The sequence below is a fragment of the Poeciliopsis prolifica genome, unplaced genomic scaffold, assembly GCF_027474105.1.
Source record: "Poeciliopsis prolifica strain line A6 unplaced genomic scaffold, Auburn_PproV2 SCAFFOLD002, whole genome shotgun sequence".
NCBI lineage: Eukaryota > Metazoa > Chordata > Actinopteri > Cyprinodontiformes > Poeciliidae > Poeciliopsis > Poeciliopsis prolifica.
Window position 1 is genome coordinate 24,261,252 of NW_026562377.1, and position 17,064 is coordinate 24,278,315.

At 40.6% G+C, this 17,064-nt stretch overlaps 1 protein-coding gene across 6 annotated transcripts in view; it reads right to left on the reverse strand.

Annotated features, from left to right (window-relative positions):
- The window catches only part of lpp (LIM domain containing preferred translocation partner in lipoma), a 166,442-nt gene that overhangs the window by 89,659 nt on the left and 59,719 nt on the right, over positions 1-17,064 (reverse strand). For all 6 annotated transcript variants that reach the window (XM_055050210.1, XM_055050184.1, XM_055050217.1 and 3 more), the window contains one exon: positions 2,422-2,525. In XM_055050210.1, coding sequence (XP_054906185.1) covers positions 2,422-2,525 — 104 coding nt within the window. The remainder of the gene's footprint in view (positions 1-2,421; positions 2,526-17,064) is intronic.

Here is a 17,064-nt window from a genome sequence, read left to right on the forward strand (position 1 = left end):
TGGGGGAGCTCGGCTTGAAAGCATCACGAATGCTACAACAGCGCCTACTGATTTATTAATCCACACATTTCCTTTTTTTTTTTTGTTTCTTTTTGCCTTAGAGAAATATGCTACCTCATCACATCATACGAGCCCTAAATATTCCAGTAGAAAAAGCACAAATATTGTGACTGCGATATCTGGGAAACACTTAAACTGACGTGACCATTAGTGGCAGGGATTTCTGCTAAATTCCCGGGAATTTCTCCACGAAATTGACAGATGTATTTTTAGGGCCTCTGAACCGCGTTGCCGACTGCAAGACGACTTCTTGCAATTGCCTGCGGGGGCTTTTTGAGTTGCTTGGATCAATGACTGCTTCTCATTCTAATGTTATGTGTTTGGATTACCTGTCACAAGCCATTACGGAGGCAAGGCCTGCCTCCCTTTGGAGCCGAGCGTCTCCCTAAAAACATCTGAGGCAGTCGCGAGCTGGGGGTAAACAAAGAGGCGCGCTAATGGCTCTGAACGAATCAACAAAGGAATCACCTCCCCCCCAAAAAAAATAGATATTCAAAAATAAAACAGTCGCCAAACTTGTTTAGGAGTGAAAATGAGGAGGAAGAGGGGAAGATGTCGCAGTCTTTGAGGGAATTTACAACGCGGATGGCGGCCAAAACGAGAGATTTGTCTTTTTGCGTGTCATAATCCACACACATCTCTCTGCCTGGGTGATGAAGAGTGCTTTTTCTGCCTTCGCCGACATTAAATACAGTTTAATCCACGCGTTACTCATTTAACATATAGGATTTCTCTGCTAGAGCCAAGAGAAAGACGTTCTGAGTGATAGGCGTCGTCTTTTTCCCCCCGCTCGATACAAAGAAAAAATGGAAAGTTGAGGTTTGGTTAGGGGATCTATACTTAGGATAACAGTTCTTTATATGGGAATTAGTCTGCCAGGAAGAATCCTTTTAGGGGTTTCAGAGCAGAAAACAGGAAGTCCAAGATGAACAAAAGAATGAGAAGTTGGTAAATGGCATGCTTTTTTTTTTTTTAATAAAGGCATTCAATGGGATTTTTTTTGGGGGGGTGACAGTTTCAATAAATGTATTTATATGTGTGTATTTTTCCATTTGAGGCTCTGAGAGGAAAGCAGAAGTGAGAAGGCTTTGGGTACTTTGTAACATTGGCATTTCTTCTTACAACAGAAAAAAAGTTGACATTCTGACAGCGAGGTTTTCTGAGCGACAAGGTCTGTCAGGTTGCATTTTTATCCCATTCAACGGTGTAAAGTCACATTTTGGACCCTTATTCAGGCTTTTTTGTCTGACGTGTGTTCAGAACTTGGTCTTCCTTTGCCTTGTTACAAAACCAATGACTGGATCTTAATGGGTTGAGGTCACAGCACCGGTGGCACTTAGTCTGCCATTCCTAAAAGTGGAAATCAGTTTTAGGTGAAAACAAAACAAAAAACCTTGATATGCAGTATTTTTATTTTGACTTGCTTGTAACCTCAAATTTTTCTGTCTTCAGTGTTTTACAGTCACCAATCATAACTCACTTTGATTTCCAGGCACAAAGTGAGTTATGGCTCCCTAAAGAGTCCCTAAAGATTCGTATTAGGGAATCTTTATATATCACCTTGTTTTTCTATGCAAGGTTCTTCAGAGGGACTGTGAACACTTACTATCTTAAATGCCTAAGAAAATGTAAAGCGTGATTTCATCTTACTTACTTCATACTTCCATACTTCATCTTTACCTCTCAGACCTGGCAATATGTTATGATGACTGAAGAGAACTGTGAGAACTCGCCCCACAGCGATTGTGTGGAGTTTTGAGGATTTGCAGAAACGTTCATACAGATTTCTAGTAAAGGAAGCCGGTTTGGTTGGGACCTCCCTGCATTCCTCTGAGCTGGAGCCAAATCTGAAGGCGGCGCAGGGAGGAGGCGGATCTGCCGGTCGGCTCGGCCCCGCGTTGCTCCAGCTGAGCAGAAATCTCCAACTGCACCTTACGTTCCAGTGGACTCAACACATTCTGTTATAATTTGGACAGAAAGCGTTTGGGTCTCTGTTTCTACCCTCGCTGCTTACACCAAACAAAGGAATGTGAAGCACTTGGAGGATCTCTCATCAGAGGTCAAGTGCTGAGAGAGTCGATGAGAGCTGGGAGGCTGCATGCGGGGGGACCGCGGGGGGGGGGGGTAGATGCCTGTGGGTATTATGACTAGCAAGGCAAAGCTAAATGACCGGGCTCCACCATTAGGTGTCAGCCTTCCATCCATCCTGCATTAGAGCGGAGTGTGAGTCCCTAGGTTCTCTGCAGCTGGCCCCAGCTCAAACTGAAAGACAAGTTTTGTGTTGGAGCTCCATGCTGTCTCTGCTTTCTGTGCTGACGCTACGAGAGTCGACGGCCAAGAACATGCAACGCAGCATCTTACCTGATAATCGAACAAGTTATCCGCCGGCGGAGGGGGGAAGGAACCGGGCGGTGACGGGAAACCGGTAAACTCTTCGGCAGGGGGCGGAGGGGGAGGGTAGTCCGCTGGGATGGAGGCGAAAACATACACACACACACACACACACACACACACAGACACACACACACACACACACAACACACACACACACACACACACACACACACACAAAGAAAAAACAAAAACAGTTTAATAACAACTTCCTATTTTTTTCTGCAAACTGTCGCAATTATGTGAGAGTTTCTTCTGAACATAAAACCTAAAGAAAGAACATTCTTGGGGGGCAGGAAAAGTAAAAGGTTATACATCTAAGAAGACTAGTAAGCAACAGGTTGAACACAGAGACTCGTCCTGACCTGAGAGTATTGTTTCTGCCCCCAAATCTGCTTTTGATTAATTTATAAAAACAGTAAAAGTGATTAAAATTTGGTTCTTTTAGTTTTGTTCCCTCCCACCCCCCAACATTTGATAATTGGAGCCGATTTCTGGCGAACGTGACCAATAGTTTGAGTTCAGCTGTGGAATTGTGCAGCTCCTCCAGAGTCACCAAAGGCCCTTTTGGTGAGATTCTCTGAATAACTTTCCTTCAATGCTGAAAACCTTGCATTTTTCTCATCACTTAATGATGTGAAACTCTGTGCTGGTCTATCCTGGTGAAATAACCAAATCTTTCAGGTAGCAACGTGCCAATTTCCACATGCCAGATGTCATTTTCCACATAGTTTCAGACACAAGAACAATCTATCCCTCTCGTTCCAGTAGAGAGGTGCACCGTTGTTTAAATCCATCATCTCTGCAAAGTGCTGAGAAATTAGCACTAACAGCTGAATTAATTGATTCATCTTCATTTGCCTGAACCGTTATCTGTCTCTAGCTGTAAAATCAAATCAGGCATTTTCAAAGAGGTCACGGAGTTATTAGAGAGAGGAGAGTGGTGGAGACAAAAGAAACAGCGCCTCGTTATCCCTCGTCAATCGACTGACACACATAATTGCAGCAATTTGCTTAACTAAGAAGTAATAATCTGCAGTAAGCACGGGTGTCCCACCTCCCCTCCCGTCTCCCCGAGATTGAAAATGTAAAATGTCGTGTTACAAACCGGCACACAAGGTGTCTGCTCCGCTAGAGGATGCGAAACATGCCAAGTGTGCGCTTCTGAAGTCCGTGCTAATCCAAGGATTGCGTCCCGCCACATGTTTCAGACGGGATAAGGAGGTTCGGTGCCAAATTAAATTCTGATTTGGCTCTTCTCGGCGCAACGACTTACACTGAATCATTTGACCGTGTACTTCTAAGTACCAAACCAGACATGAGCTTTGCAAATTAAAGGCTTTTATGGGGGACGTAGTGGGAATTTGTTCCAACGCAGAGACTTTGATGAGTCCTGCTCAGAAATTCCATTTGCTTTTCCGTGGCTTTTATCTGTTTTCATTAGGATCTAATTGATGTCATCAGTGTAGTTTATCCAAGGCAGCTGACCAAATTAATTAAGCGCGGTCTTTGGGCTGCCTCCGCGAGACGCGCAGCAAAGGGGGAAACGGAGGCGGGGAAATAATGCGGCGTGGCGCAAGCCGGACACGTCTGTGTCTTTACACCGAAGGGGAAAAAAATGCGAGCGTTGCATTAAACATTCCCGCCGGGCGTTTGAGGCCGTCCATGTGAATTGTTTATATAATAACCTTGTGACCTCCATAGAAAAAAAAAACAGAGTGTAACAGCTCCTCTGAACCTCTGGGACCGAACAGAAGACAGGCCTCTCCACAACAAGGCACTGCCTCGCCATCCTCCTCCTCTTCCTCATCCTTTTTGAGAGAGTATGTCGCATGTAACTTGTGGCTTAGAGAGAATTAGAGCACTAAGTTCATGTCTATTTCTCTCAGACATCCAACATGTTTAGGACTTATCGTTTCATGGAAACACAAGAGCTGTAAATGTTTCAGAGATGCATGATTTATTGAACAGGTCTTATGGTTTCTGCATGCGGAACAGGAGCTGCTAAGCGTCTTTGCTGAAAGGTTCTTGACCTTCTTTTCCTGCCACCGCTCCACCTCGCCAAGCCAGACATTTAGGACCGGAACGTGCTTGTGCGCCGCAGTGTTTGCGTTCCCTGCAGTCCCTTCGTGTGCAACCGTTTTCTCCCAAATGATTGCACTCGACCTTGGAGCTGTTTGTTGCCTAGTCAGGGTCAGCGAAGAAGCAGTCGCTTTACCAGGAGCCGTTGCCGTTCCCCGGTCAAGTCGCATGTGATGTTACGGCTCATCTCCATAATTGCATGTTTTTTTTTGACGGGATCTGCATGGCTTTGAAATGGAGTTGCGTGAAAACGTCGTGTCGGCATTCAGAGTGCAACAAATGCACCTGCAGCAATCCTAATGCGAGAAGTCAGTTAAGGCCAATTAACTCAGTTGTGCTACATGGGAACAGACTCGTAAATGAATTCTGTCACATTCAATTCGGTGAAATCTACATTTGAAAAACGTCAAAAAGACAGGGGGATTGCAACATTTCAGGTCATTGTATTTTTACTGAGGTGCAAGAACATATTGGCTGATTAACATCTTTATAAAGAAATAAAACCTCTAATACAACCAATTGGAGGTTTTATTTCTAAAGAAAGTTTTTTCTACACGTCAACACATGCATTTTCTGCATTTCATTCAGCGAGAGAGAATAAGGCTCGAAGATAACATGAAGGCTAAACAAAGTGAAGAAAATTTGCTGTACCATGGAACATACTAGATTTGGTCTGAAGCTTCATAGAACTAAATATCCACAAGAGAAAACACTCAGAGGCCACAGTTTTATCATTGCTAGCCAAGGGAATATGTTAACGTATGAGATGGTAAGACAATTTTTAAATGATGACTCTAATACTTCAGGAATTGCTATTCAAATCTTACGATGTTTTCACATTTGTCAGTTGTATTGAGGACCGAAATTGAAACATTTGTTGCACTTTGATCTGGTGCGGTTTCCTTTCACACTGCACTGGGTCAAACAAACTAAACCTGTGAGCAACCTGTTCCCCTCCTCGCCTGTGGTGGGGCTGAAAGTACTGAAGGAAGCAACACAAAAACCTCTGACGAAGAAATGAGCGCAACTTCTTTCTTCACAAAATGTCAATGAAAATGGAGCGGTGTCAAGTTTTAGCTGTTGTAGGATTTCTCTTTTGTCTTTGGTAAAATATCTTGAACCATTTCCTCCCAACGTTTTGGCTGCATTTACCCAGAATGCCCTCTGCTATATAGTCCGCTTCCTGCTTTTGGAGTGGTCTCCGGTCACATATGTATGCGAACCATACCAGAGTTCACTTCTACCAAATTGAGACCTAAGTTTGAAGACATACCGGAGTTCATTTTCTTATATATACTTAAAATGTCTTCATTAAGGGCAAAATGAAATTATAGTCAAATTCCTCATTTGACTGTACAAAAGTGTAAAATAGAGTTGATGCTGAAATTAGAAAGCCTATAGTACTATAATCTTGGTGTCACTGATATTGTACATTCACCTTGAGAAAAAATACTGAGTTTTGCTAAATCACTTTATATGCCTCATTTAAAAGTTATACTGAGCATTGACAAAAAAAAGTCATTTACAGAATAAAAAGTTAACTTTTCAGCCTTTCTTATGATTTGAATCTTCTATGATACCTTCAAAAGTGTCTCTAATGCACCTTATATAATTCAGGCATTCCAAATAGACCCTTTCAAGTAGCTTTATAAATATTTCAAGCACTTTTCATACAGTAGAAAACAAAATTTCTCAGTGTCGCTATTTTCTAGTTGGTTGCAGCTCTCCTAAACACAACCAAGAAAGAAATTTGCGTGCTTGAAGCTCAGCTGGGTCCTTTCATGCATGTTTTCTGCACACAGTGCCTTGGAAAGCTACTCATGCTCATTGAACCTTTTCACATTCTGTCACATATCACCCAAAATCTTCTCAGTGTGTTATTGAGATAGACCTAAACAAACAACCTAATGGTTGGAAAGTGATAGGAAAAAGTGGTTTTCAACATTTCCTACAAATAAAATTGTACAAGACATGCATTTGCATTCAACCTCCCCGAGATGATACTGTCTAGAACCACTTTTCACTGGATATACTTCGGAGAAGTTGTTACGGGAATGCCCCTAAAAGCTTTGCCCATCTACAGACATGAGGTTTTGGATTTAAAGTCCTGCAACTTCTGCCAAAGACTTCTAACTGGATTTAGGTTTAAACTTTAACTGGGTCATTCGAACACCTAATAAAGCTTTGATCCATGTAGCGTCAGATGTATGTTTAGGGCTGTTTCTTTCGAGTATGAAGGAAAACGACGGAAAATTGAACCGCCAGTTTCATTCACCAGGCTTTTTCAGCTTGTAATTCAGGGTTAGTCAAACTCCAGTCCTCCAGGGCTAGTATATGGAACCACTTTGACACAACTGCATCAAATAATTGGTCATTTGCGGGACTGCAGAAGTTCACTGAATGGTAAACTTCTAGGTGAATTCTTAAGGCAATTGTTGCACCAGATTTTATTAAAAAAGATAGATACACACAAAAGAAGGGCAAAATATGTAGTTTTACTTCCACTTGTAAATTATAATAATTGAAAAATCATGAAACATCTCATGAAATATTCTGTTCTTTTTGTAAGAGATGTACATGTAACCTCATGATTTACTTCTGAAATAGAAAGTATGTTAAAGTCCACGTAAATACTTTTATTTTATTCATCTATCGAAATATATCAACATAAATGTGTACAGTAACTGAAGAAAAGGTTACGACAACTCGGGCCACAGCAGATGGTGTTACCCCTTTGGTTGAAACAACTTCAGTGGAAATCTTACTCTGTCAATATATCAGTGTCTCGCAACAGTTTCTTGCACTCTTGGACTTTCCATTTGTGAACTCTCAGCCAGTCCTTGGTAGATTTACTGGAATGTTTTGGATCATCATTGTGACGTGAAGCTGAAGGAATTCAAGATTAATGGATGCAAGTCTCATGATGACCATTTAAGGTTTTCTGAAACTTCCTTCAGCATCTGGGCTGCTTTGAGAGTAAACCTGCTTGGACAGCTTCATGTTTACATGCCAGTCTTTGCTTTGGCTGCCCTACCCTTGTAAACTCACTTTGCAGTGGAGTGGCTGATTTCAGAGTTAAATCCCCTTAAATCCCTTATCATACATATAAGCTGCTAGAGTCTTGTTTCTGAAGGCTTCAGAAAGCTCTGTCAATCTCAACATCATGTTCATTCTCACTTCAGGAGCAAACCAGACTAATTAAAGTCCGAGGTTTGAACAGGACAAACCTTCTGTAAAGCACTGAGTGTCAGTGTGTTCTCATCATATCCACCTGATGGAAAACTACCTTGTTTTAACCATTTTAAGATGTAATACATGGAGGGGGTGTTCTAATTTATTCATTACAATTTTTCTTATTTTTTTTAATTATGGGGGGAAAAATCTTTAAATTTTAAAGTATTTTTTCCATTTTGTTAATATTAATTTGAAACAAATCTAAGGATTTATTTACATATACAAAAAAAGAAGCTTTGTATACCGTTTAATTACGACATACTCAGATTTATTAAGTTGACTTAAGTTAGGCGCACTAAAATTGCACAAGTTTATATTACTTAATTTAGTGAAATCTAAAAAATATTGAGGTGATTAGTTTGCATATATGTTTTAAGAATGGAGAAGTAATTAGGTTTTACAGTGCAGGATGTGATTTGTCTCTCATTAGTTGACTATTGGACAATATTGCAGGCCAACTGGTGTATAAAAGTGTCTGAATTCAAGCAGGGAGAATATTGTGTAATTAGCAACAGAAAACCTGCAAAACAAGAAACTAAATGTGTTTTTGTTGTTGTTGTTGTTGTCTAGTCCTGTTTTAAATATTAGGAAGACTAAAATCTAAAATATTTGACGTTCAATTGGAAATGTAATTTGTGTTTTCCCTCTATTTTACCACTTCTCTTTTCCAGGAGGAAATTCCTAAGCAGTCTTTTTCCTCATCAATATCAGACATTCTTCTGGTCTTTGCTGAAATCACGGCGTATTTGAGATTTTTTTTTTTTTTCACTCAGAACAATCAAAGTGAATGTTTTGAACTAAAAAACTACTTCGGGAAAACTCATTTATATTTTTACGAGTCACAACAAGGGCCCATAAGTTCCCACCGCAGCTGCTGCATTTGCTGAGAAACATTTCCACGCTCCGGCCACCAGAAACCAAACCCACAAAAAAAAAAAAAAACAACCAAACAAACAAAGCAAAACAAAAAAAACAAAAAAAAAACTTCTCTTTTACGTCACTTGATATGTTCTATTTGTAATAAGTCAGAAACCAACAGAGCTCAAAGCAGGCGAGCTCCCTCTGTGCTGCGGGTTAGCGCGGCCGCTAATGGCGTCGCGCTTTATGGCGGCGTGCGGCAGGCTGAAGAGAGCTGCAGGAGGAGGGGAGGACGGATCCTGTGCTGTGAATGAAATCGACTCCATTTGCGACAATTGGGAGATGAAAGCTCAGAGTGAGCCGCTAATGAGAGAAGCAGCAGGAACACCTCCTTAATACGACAACTTCCCCTCCCTTTATTGAGCAATTACTTTTAAGTAGCTGCTTTGTGAACGAGGAATCCTAATCAGTGATTAAAGCTATTGGAGGGGGCCGTAAGAGGTGTAATTGGTTATCGGGCCGACCAGTGTCGTGGAGCAGACGATAAAGAGCCAAGCGATGGATCCAGCTGTGACACTCGCACTAATATTAGACTTTGTTTTTCATATTAGCAACGTTTATGATTGGCTTTCGTGACCAAAAGTGGCTAATTAAATTTCCTAGTCAAATTAAACACTTTAAATGTTCGATGTCAGAAATTTCACACAGCAGAAAATCTTTTTCATTTTAGGGAGGATTAGTTACACCAGTAAGCAGTGAGGGGAGGAAGATTATACATTGAATGTTAAGCATATGTTAGCAGATTTGCCTAGGTACAATTTTACCAGAATTCTGTGTGTGTGCGCGGCGGCCATCTGGCTTGTAAAGATTCAGGACAAAAGCCATGAAGTGCAATTCTCACACAAAGCGTCCAACATTTGACAGAAAGGAAAGGAAGAAAGAGGCTGCACACTGAAGAAACCTAAAATACAGGGCGAGGGTGTTTTTGGCTGCACACAGTGGAAATTATCTCCCGACAACCTGAGCCTGATTTACGGGGTGAAAGCCGGAGTCGCCGCTGTCTGAGAGCCTCACCGGAATCCAAAAAAATAAAAAAGATGGTGTGTTGGGTTTGGGACTGTAGGTCCACATGTGGAGCTGAACTGTTAAAGTCACAGAACCGAGGTTTCAAGATTCCTGAGAAGGAAGGAACTGGATTTGTTTTTAGGTCTGCGAAGACATCTTATCCAAGAGGAATCCTCGGCTCTGACTTGCTCTGGTATTCAACCCCATGCGGGGGTCTTCAGCCTTTTCGAGGTCAGCCGGTTCGTGTACATATCGCTGCCCTGCGCCCCTCACGCTATGCGAGTCTGCAGGCTCAGACAGATAAGGTCTGCAGAAACGCATTACAGATAAAAAAGGGATAGTTCTGAAAATGAAATACTGATAAATGTCTACAGTAAACTCTCTAAGCATCCAAATTTTATAGAAATCCCAGAACGTAAAGCTAACAGGTAGTCCAAGAAGACCCAGCACCAAAGGAGGCTTCTAATGACGTAAAATAGCTACAAACTGTAGTATTTCAAAGCAGTTCACACACTTTGATAAATCTTAAAAGTTTTCCTTTCATTGTTATTTCCAAAAAAAAAAGTACACACTGCAAATAGAAGGGAGGAGGCTGTGCACCACCTATGACTTTCCTCTGTGTGAAACACAAATTGAGAGAGGAAAATGTAAACCACGACCAATATAACTACACCTGAAACAGTTCAAGAGAATAAAAATTTTCAGTCAGGTTGTTTTACTCTGATTGGAAACCTGTTACATCTCATGAAGTATTTCACACAGGGAGATCCAATGTGGTGCATAGACACTTTTTTTTTCCTCTGTAAATAATAGATTTCTATATGAACAATCACCCTGAAACAAACACTGAATTATCCCGTTTAGACCAGAGAAAATCGAATGCAGTCCAACCGCATTAAAAACGGCTATAAGTAAATAGGCTTTGGCCAGGACTACCTTGAAAAATAATCATACTGGACTTTTTATTCTGGTAAAATGAAGGTTAAGCAAAAATAGTTAAAGTTTTCTTTCACAGATAAAACCATCACAAAACAATGTAAAAAAAAAAAAAAATCCTTTAGATTTGTCCTTGTCTATGCAACAAAGATGAAACTCCAAAACAAACTTTAGTGGTGTTAGCAATTAGTTGATTAGCTTGTTATCACATCATTCACATATCACTTTTATCTTGCAATTTTTTCTCTTTTTTCAGTTTCTTGCTGTCACAAAAATAAATGTAAAGATGGTGGAGGCCTCAAAAATGTCTTTGTAGCCAAGTGTCACTGACCACAGCCAACGGTTCTTAAGTAGACTGTCAACGAAAAAAATGGCACTTTTTAACCCAGGCTGTTCCCACCGCTAAGCATTAGCCTCACACGCCGTAGCAGCGCCTGGTAGTGGAACTGTGAATTTCTGTAAATCTGAAGAAATACTTCTTCAGATTTAAAAGAGTCTCAGAAATATCTAGAAAGGGTGTCAAGCTTAAAGCGGTTGACTGGTGTGCGTAGCTCATGCTAGCTTACAGCTGCTTCAGAATAGCAACTGATTAGCATTTTGTGAAGATGAATCTCATTCTCACTCAGCTTTGTGACACCTCCAACTCCAGCAGTTTTAAGATTTTTAACAAAACCTCACTTCAACAAATCCAGAACGTTGTCCTTTAAGGAGCCAGAAATGTGCAGCCCTTTCCACACACACAGGACGAACTCTTTTTAAGTCCTTGGTGACCGTCCACATGTTTCATCTCCACATCCTGGACTCAAATGAGCTGTGGCAGAGGTGGAGAGCACATTGTTTTGACATAATTATGGACCAGGTTTTTTTTTTCCCCCCGTCTTCCGCTGGAGAAGAGCAGCTGAGCCCAGTTCTTAATTAGTATGATATGTATAGAAGAGTGATTTATGACTTCGTTTAGTTTGGAGATCCTACGGAGGATTCTTTGGAGATGCTCTCTTTTACGTATGAAAGCAAGCGAAATTAGCTACTCGGTGAACGAGAAGAGAAACCGAGATCAGGGACGACAGACGGATTATCGTTCGCACATAAAAGTGAAGAAACTAATATTGAGAGAAAGGTTCAAAGCTGCAAGCTTTCTCATCCGGGAGCCCAAACAATAAATTGCCCTCACCTTCACTGAAATGTGTGGTCTGTGAGGTTTCTCTAATGACTCAAAGAGATATTCATCAAAGGTGGGAAGGAAGTCTTTGTTGTCTTTTCTTCTAAACAAGCCTGAGCGTGGGTAAACGAAGCCAGTCAAATGTCACTGCAAGCAGCCGCTGCTGCGCACACTCAGCTAGTTTCAGAACACGACACCTTCGAGCCGCTGCCATGACGGGAATCCTCCGCCGCAGAACCGGGTCCTGCTTCTACTTTCACAGGGGATTTTCTTGTCTGTTAAAATAGCGCGTGTGTCCAGGAGCATACGGCACACGATCAGTTTTCTTTGACTCTAAGAAACCTTAAAGGCTTAACTGTCTCACTGACTGTCATTCCTCTGCTTGATGTCATTCGTTTTAATAATGGGCCAGAACATCCAACTTTTTTACAATTAAGGACATTTTTATGACACCATTAACGGAACTCTGTCCCTTTATTTTTGTCATTGTGTCTTAAGATATAAATCCTGAAGTGAAACAGCAGGACGTCATCATTAAATGCTTGTCTATAGAAGGTCCACAAAGATTTGGAGTTTGTTATCATAGCGTGAACGTAAAGCCTGGGTTGCACCAAGGAAGCGATCTAGCAAAAGAATGAAAGGGTTTCTTCTTTCTGGACGGTCGCCTCCGCTTTGAAATTCAAGAATTTGGCCGAACAAACAGAGAAGTCTCTAGATAAGCAACAAATGGAAGGTTTCATGGTTTTAGAACAATAGGCAAGGAGCTTGGCTGACACATTGTTTCGTTCTTATGGGTCGACTCTGACCAAGCCCTTGTCATAGAGTCCAACTTACTGGTCAACATTGTTAAATCCAGTCTGATAGAGAACAATGATATGCTGGAAAGCTGGCTTAGCAACCATCCATTAAAAAATAAAGCAATCTCACCAGGATTTAGATTCGTTTCAGTGTTGGTCACTGTCTTTTTTTGTCATCTGGCTCATGGTTTCAAGAAAAAGTTCCTCAAGACGAAACAATAGTTAGCATGAAATAACGGAGACTCATATTACAAACATCCTGAATGTCTCCCATGAAATAACTACAGATATTTTCAGTCAAAACTTACAAAATAATTACTGAAACAGTCTAATAATCAACTCTTTACAGCCAGAGAGACGTTATTACTCTGAGTAATGACTAAAAAAGTTCCTCTCCACTAAGCTGGCACAGTACTGCTGAAAAAAGAAAACTAAGAAAAATACTAAATATATATATTTATAGTATATCCAAAAATTCCGTAGTTCATACTTAAGTTAAATGTTTGCTGAATTATGTCCTTGTAAAAGACACTTTTACAAAAGCTTGGAGACTCAGAACTGGCTGAAGGTATTTAAAAAATATTCTTAATAAAGAATGTCTTAACTAGGAACTTTTACCTCTGCCTGACACTTCCTGATTTCTCAGCATCTATACCAGTTATGCAAATGTTACCATAAAACTTGTACAAATCAAAAACAATAGACGATTGTCATTTTACTGTACCAGAGGACATTCACCACCCTTGAAAGCAACTCTTAGATTATATCAACTGGTCCTTCCTTCCAAAATGTGGAAGGTGTCGTGCAGTATTTTGTGAATTTTCTAAACTAAATTAAAGAAATTCAACATAAAATTATGTCGTAGGCTGTTCCTCCTTTACATATAAACTCACTCAGCAGGAATTGGGGTTGTTGTCACACATTTTTAGGCTGAAACTGCTGGAAAGGGGGAAAAAAGTGTTTAGCTGTAAAAATAAAAATGAAAACCCAAGGCCAGCTGAAGCTCAAAGTTCTTAACTCATCAGCAGCATCAGAGAAAAAATATATCACAGTACTACAAGTTCAGAGGCAAGAGACAAGGTTGGGAGAAGTGAAATACTTCATTCTGGCGATGTCAGACTTTAAACATTTCAAGTTACAGAGTAAAATATCGACTGGAAAACAAATACAGGAGCAAAAACGGCCACTTTTCCAAGATTTACACCCACTTTGCAGAAGCTGCAGACACAAGGAGAAGTTGAGTCTGCTGTGCTCCACTTAGAGAAAAGTTGCCTTCGTATGAGCCCAGAGCCCGGGCCTGTGGTATCTACAGGGAGGCCGATCCACTTGATGGTGGGTTTCCTGTAAATTCTCCTGGTGACACCCATGAGGGACTCTGACATAACAACCGGTAGTCAGTTTGCCTCTGGCCAGTCAAGCAGGGAGGAATAAAAACAGCTTATGCACATGTTTGAACTGCTCTTAGCAAACAATTAGCAGCAGCTTTTGTTGGAACTTTGTGTTCAAGTTGCTCCTTTTTTTTTTTCTCCCCCTCAAACTAAAAGCAGCACTTGTCGGATGTTTAACTTTCACTTTGATAAGTCTCCCTACCGCCCCAAAAAGAACGAAAGAAACAAAACATAGTGCCCTTGATGATTGGCGAGCCAGACATTATGAAACCGCGCTGAGAGTTACATATTAGTCAGTAATTAAACAAGTGGGTTTAGGGCTTTTTCATATGATCCTATCTGCACACAGTAAATTCTTATCACTCAATATGACATTTTGAGAGAAGATGCAGAAAAATGACTAATTTGTAAGAACGTCTCGCACTATTTGTTCGGCTCACGCGCGTTTCTAAATTAGTATCAGACAGCAAAAAAAACAAAAACAAAAGAGGATTGTGAAGAGGGATCAATCGATCAATTAACATTTTATGAGTTCGCCTTCTGAAAGGCAAACATGACTCAAGGAGAAACCGTTTTGAGTGTCTGAGTTCCGTCCTAGACATCACGTCTTCCACCCGCGCGCAAACCTCGTCACCGGCGCACACGACCCCAGACTGGCAGCAGCTTTCGACTCTGCTAACACAGCTACGACCGACGAGTGGCGACATTAAGGATGAAGAGCATTTCGAAGTTTGAGCACATACTTGAAAGAGGAAAGTCATCGGTGTTGAAACTAAGGAATGAGTCCAGGGTGATACACTGGGATGTGAATGCAGGCCAGCTTTACGCATGAATCGGGTCAAACGACAAAATACAGCGAGGAGAGCGCTGCTCGGTTTCTCCAGCTGACCAGTTGGCGGCAGCCAAGTGCCAGAACTGGAAAAAAAGAATAGCTTTTCAGAAGCAGATGTGGGTGATTTCACCTCTTCGTCATCAGGTGCTTTTGCAATTTCGGACGATATTTTTCAGACATTTCATGTTCACTTTGATGAATCTTAAGTCATTTTAAATCTGAAATAAATAAAGTCCAGAGTCTTCCCAAGTGTATTATAAGCCTGGCGGGCCACCAGGCTTTACTTGCGCCCCCACCAAGCTAAATACATCGCTTATGTATTTAAGTCTGTTTAAAATATCTGCATTTGTTAATGCAGATATTTTATAGTTGGTGTTCAGGTGTTAATCTTCCAAAGCCACATGAATATCAAGCAATATTTTCAGATTTCCTGTCAACGTTTAACATTTTTTAACTCAAAAACACAACGGCTCACTGGATGGCTGACTGCCCTCGTGTCCAGCCACTAGGCTCAGCAAGTTTTCTGGGGAAAACCTTGAAGTCCTCCATGTAAAAATTAAAAAAATTAAAGTCCATGTTTTAGTTAATATTTTACTTTGTGGTTTAATTTATTAACAATCCATCTTTTCAAGTTAATTTCAAATAAATAAAAAAAACATTGTTGTTCTACTACTACTCTAAAGATAATACGTATTAAAAAACTAAATCACAGCTGACCTTCACATATGTCTTCCAGCATATATAGGATAACCCTAAACCCCAACATGTGACCCGATGTAAGAAATTTTAAGTAAAGGGTCACTGTCTGAGACTTCATGCGCTCCTGCTGGGCTTTAATCAGAACAAGCATGTCCCTTAAAAAAAAAAAAAGAAGACATGTGGGGCCAAACCTCGGGCCCCCCTGCCTGCACAGCCCCCTTTGTCCCCACAATAAACACGGCCCCTGACTGCTCACAGCAGCCCTGATGCCGGCCCCTGGTAGACAAAAGGCACATCCACTCGCTGCGCCAAATTGACTTATTTTTTATGCTAATCCCAGATTTTTTTTTTATCAGACAGTTCCCTCCACCCCTTACTTGACATAGAAGAATTAACCAAAAAAAAAAAAGAAAAATGAGTAGAGACCCCCGATTATCTGTTCATAAAGCCGTCTTATCCCCTGACAAGAAGAAAGAAGGCTTTAGCGCTCCCGTTTGCATGTTCGAAATGCCGATGCTAATCTAAATAATATCAAAGACACATGTTCAACCAGAAAATGAACGCAGATTTTAGCGGATGCATCACCCAAAATCTAATCAGAACCCAGCGGTGTGGAAGTGCAAAGTCTCTCCTTGACATTGCTTTCAACATTAAAATCCTGCGAAATAGATTCTTGATCGAATCAAAAGTAAACACAAATACTTATCTACTGTTATATTCCTGACTCTTAAATAGTAGTGTTTCATTAACGCTGTGAGCATGTTGACAACGAAGAAAAGCTGCAACAGAGGTGAAAGGAAGCGATTTCATGCAAAGTAGGGAAGTAATATTTCTGCCATAAAATGAGACGAAATTTTTAACTACTCAAAAGTTACAGTATTAAGTTTTTTGCTGACATTTACAAAAAGGAGTAAAGCATATATATAATCCAAATAAAATCTAAATAAAAGACTGGTACTTCTGTTTTATGAGAATGCAAATCACTATTCTATTGATTTAAAGTAAGTAAGTAAAAGAAATGGTGCAGAGGAGGTTTAAAAAAAAAGTCCAGTTTTATTTCTGTAAAGTTGGGGGGGAAAAAACAAACAGTTTTTTCTGCTGCAAAAGGTTGGAAGTGTTTCCATAACGGCTGCTTATTATTTTCACATGCAGCAGGTTGCCATCTCAAACTTTTCCCACCAGTTGATGTTTAGAGAAGAACTTTGACCCATATAAAGGTCAAATTGTGAATCCATCTCAAAGAAAAACTGAAATAAAACTAATTTACAACACTCCTTCAAAGTTCCTGCACTTTCGTTGAGAGCAAAAAGCAAGACGTCATCCTTTTTTTTTTCTTTTTTCCCAGAAACGAAAAGGAAAACCCAAGTAGTGACTTCCCTTTCCGGAAACAATTTACGTTTTGCAGTTGACCTTTCCCTCAGCCTTTTAAGAAGTGGATCAAATGTACAAAAACTCAGTATTTTAGGTTTATCAATGAGTGGAAGAAAAATCACTGCAAAAAAAAAAATCCTAGTCCTAGCTGCCAAAGCTACGTTTCTAGATCAGTGTTTCCGAACCCTGGTC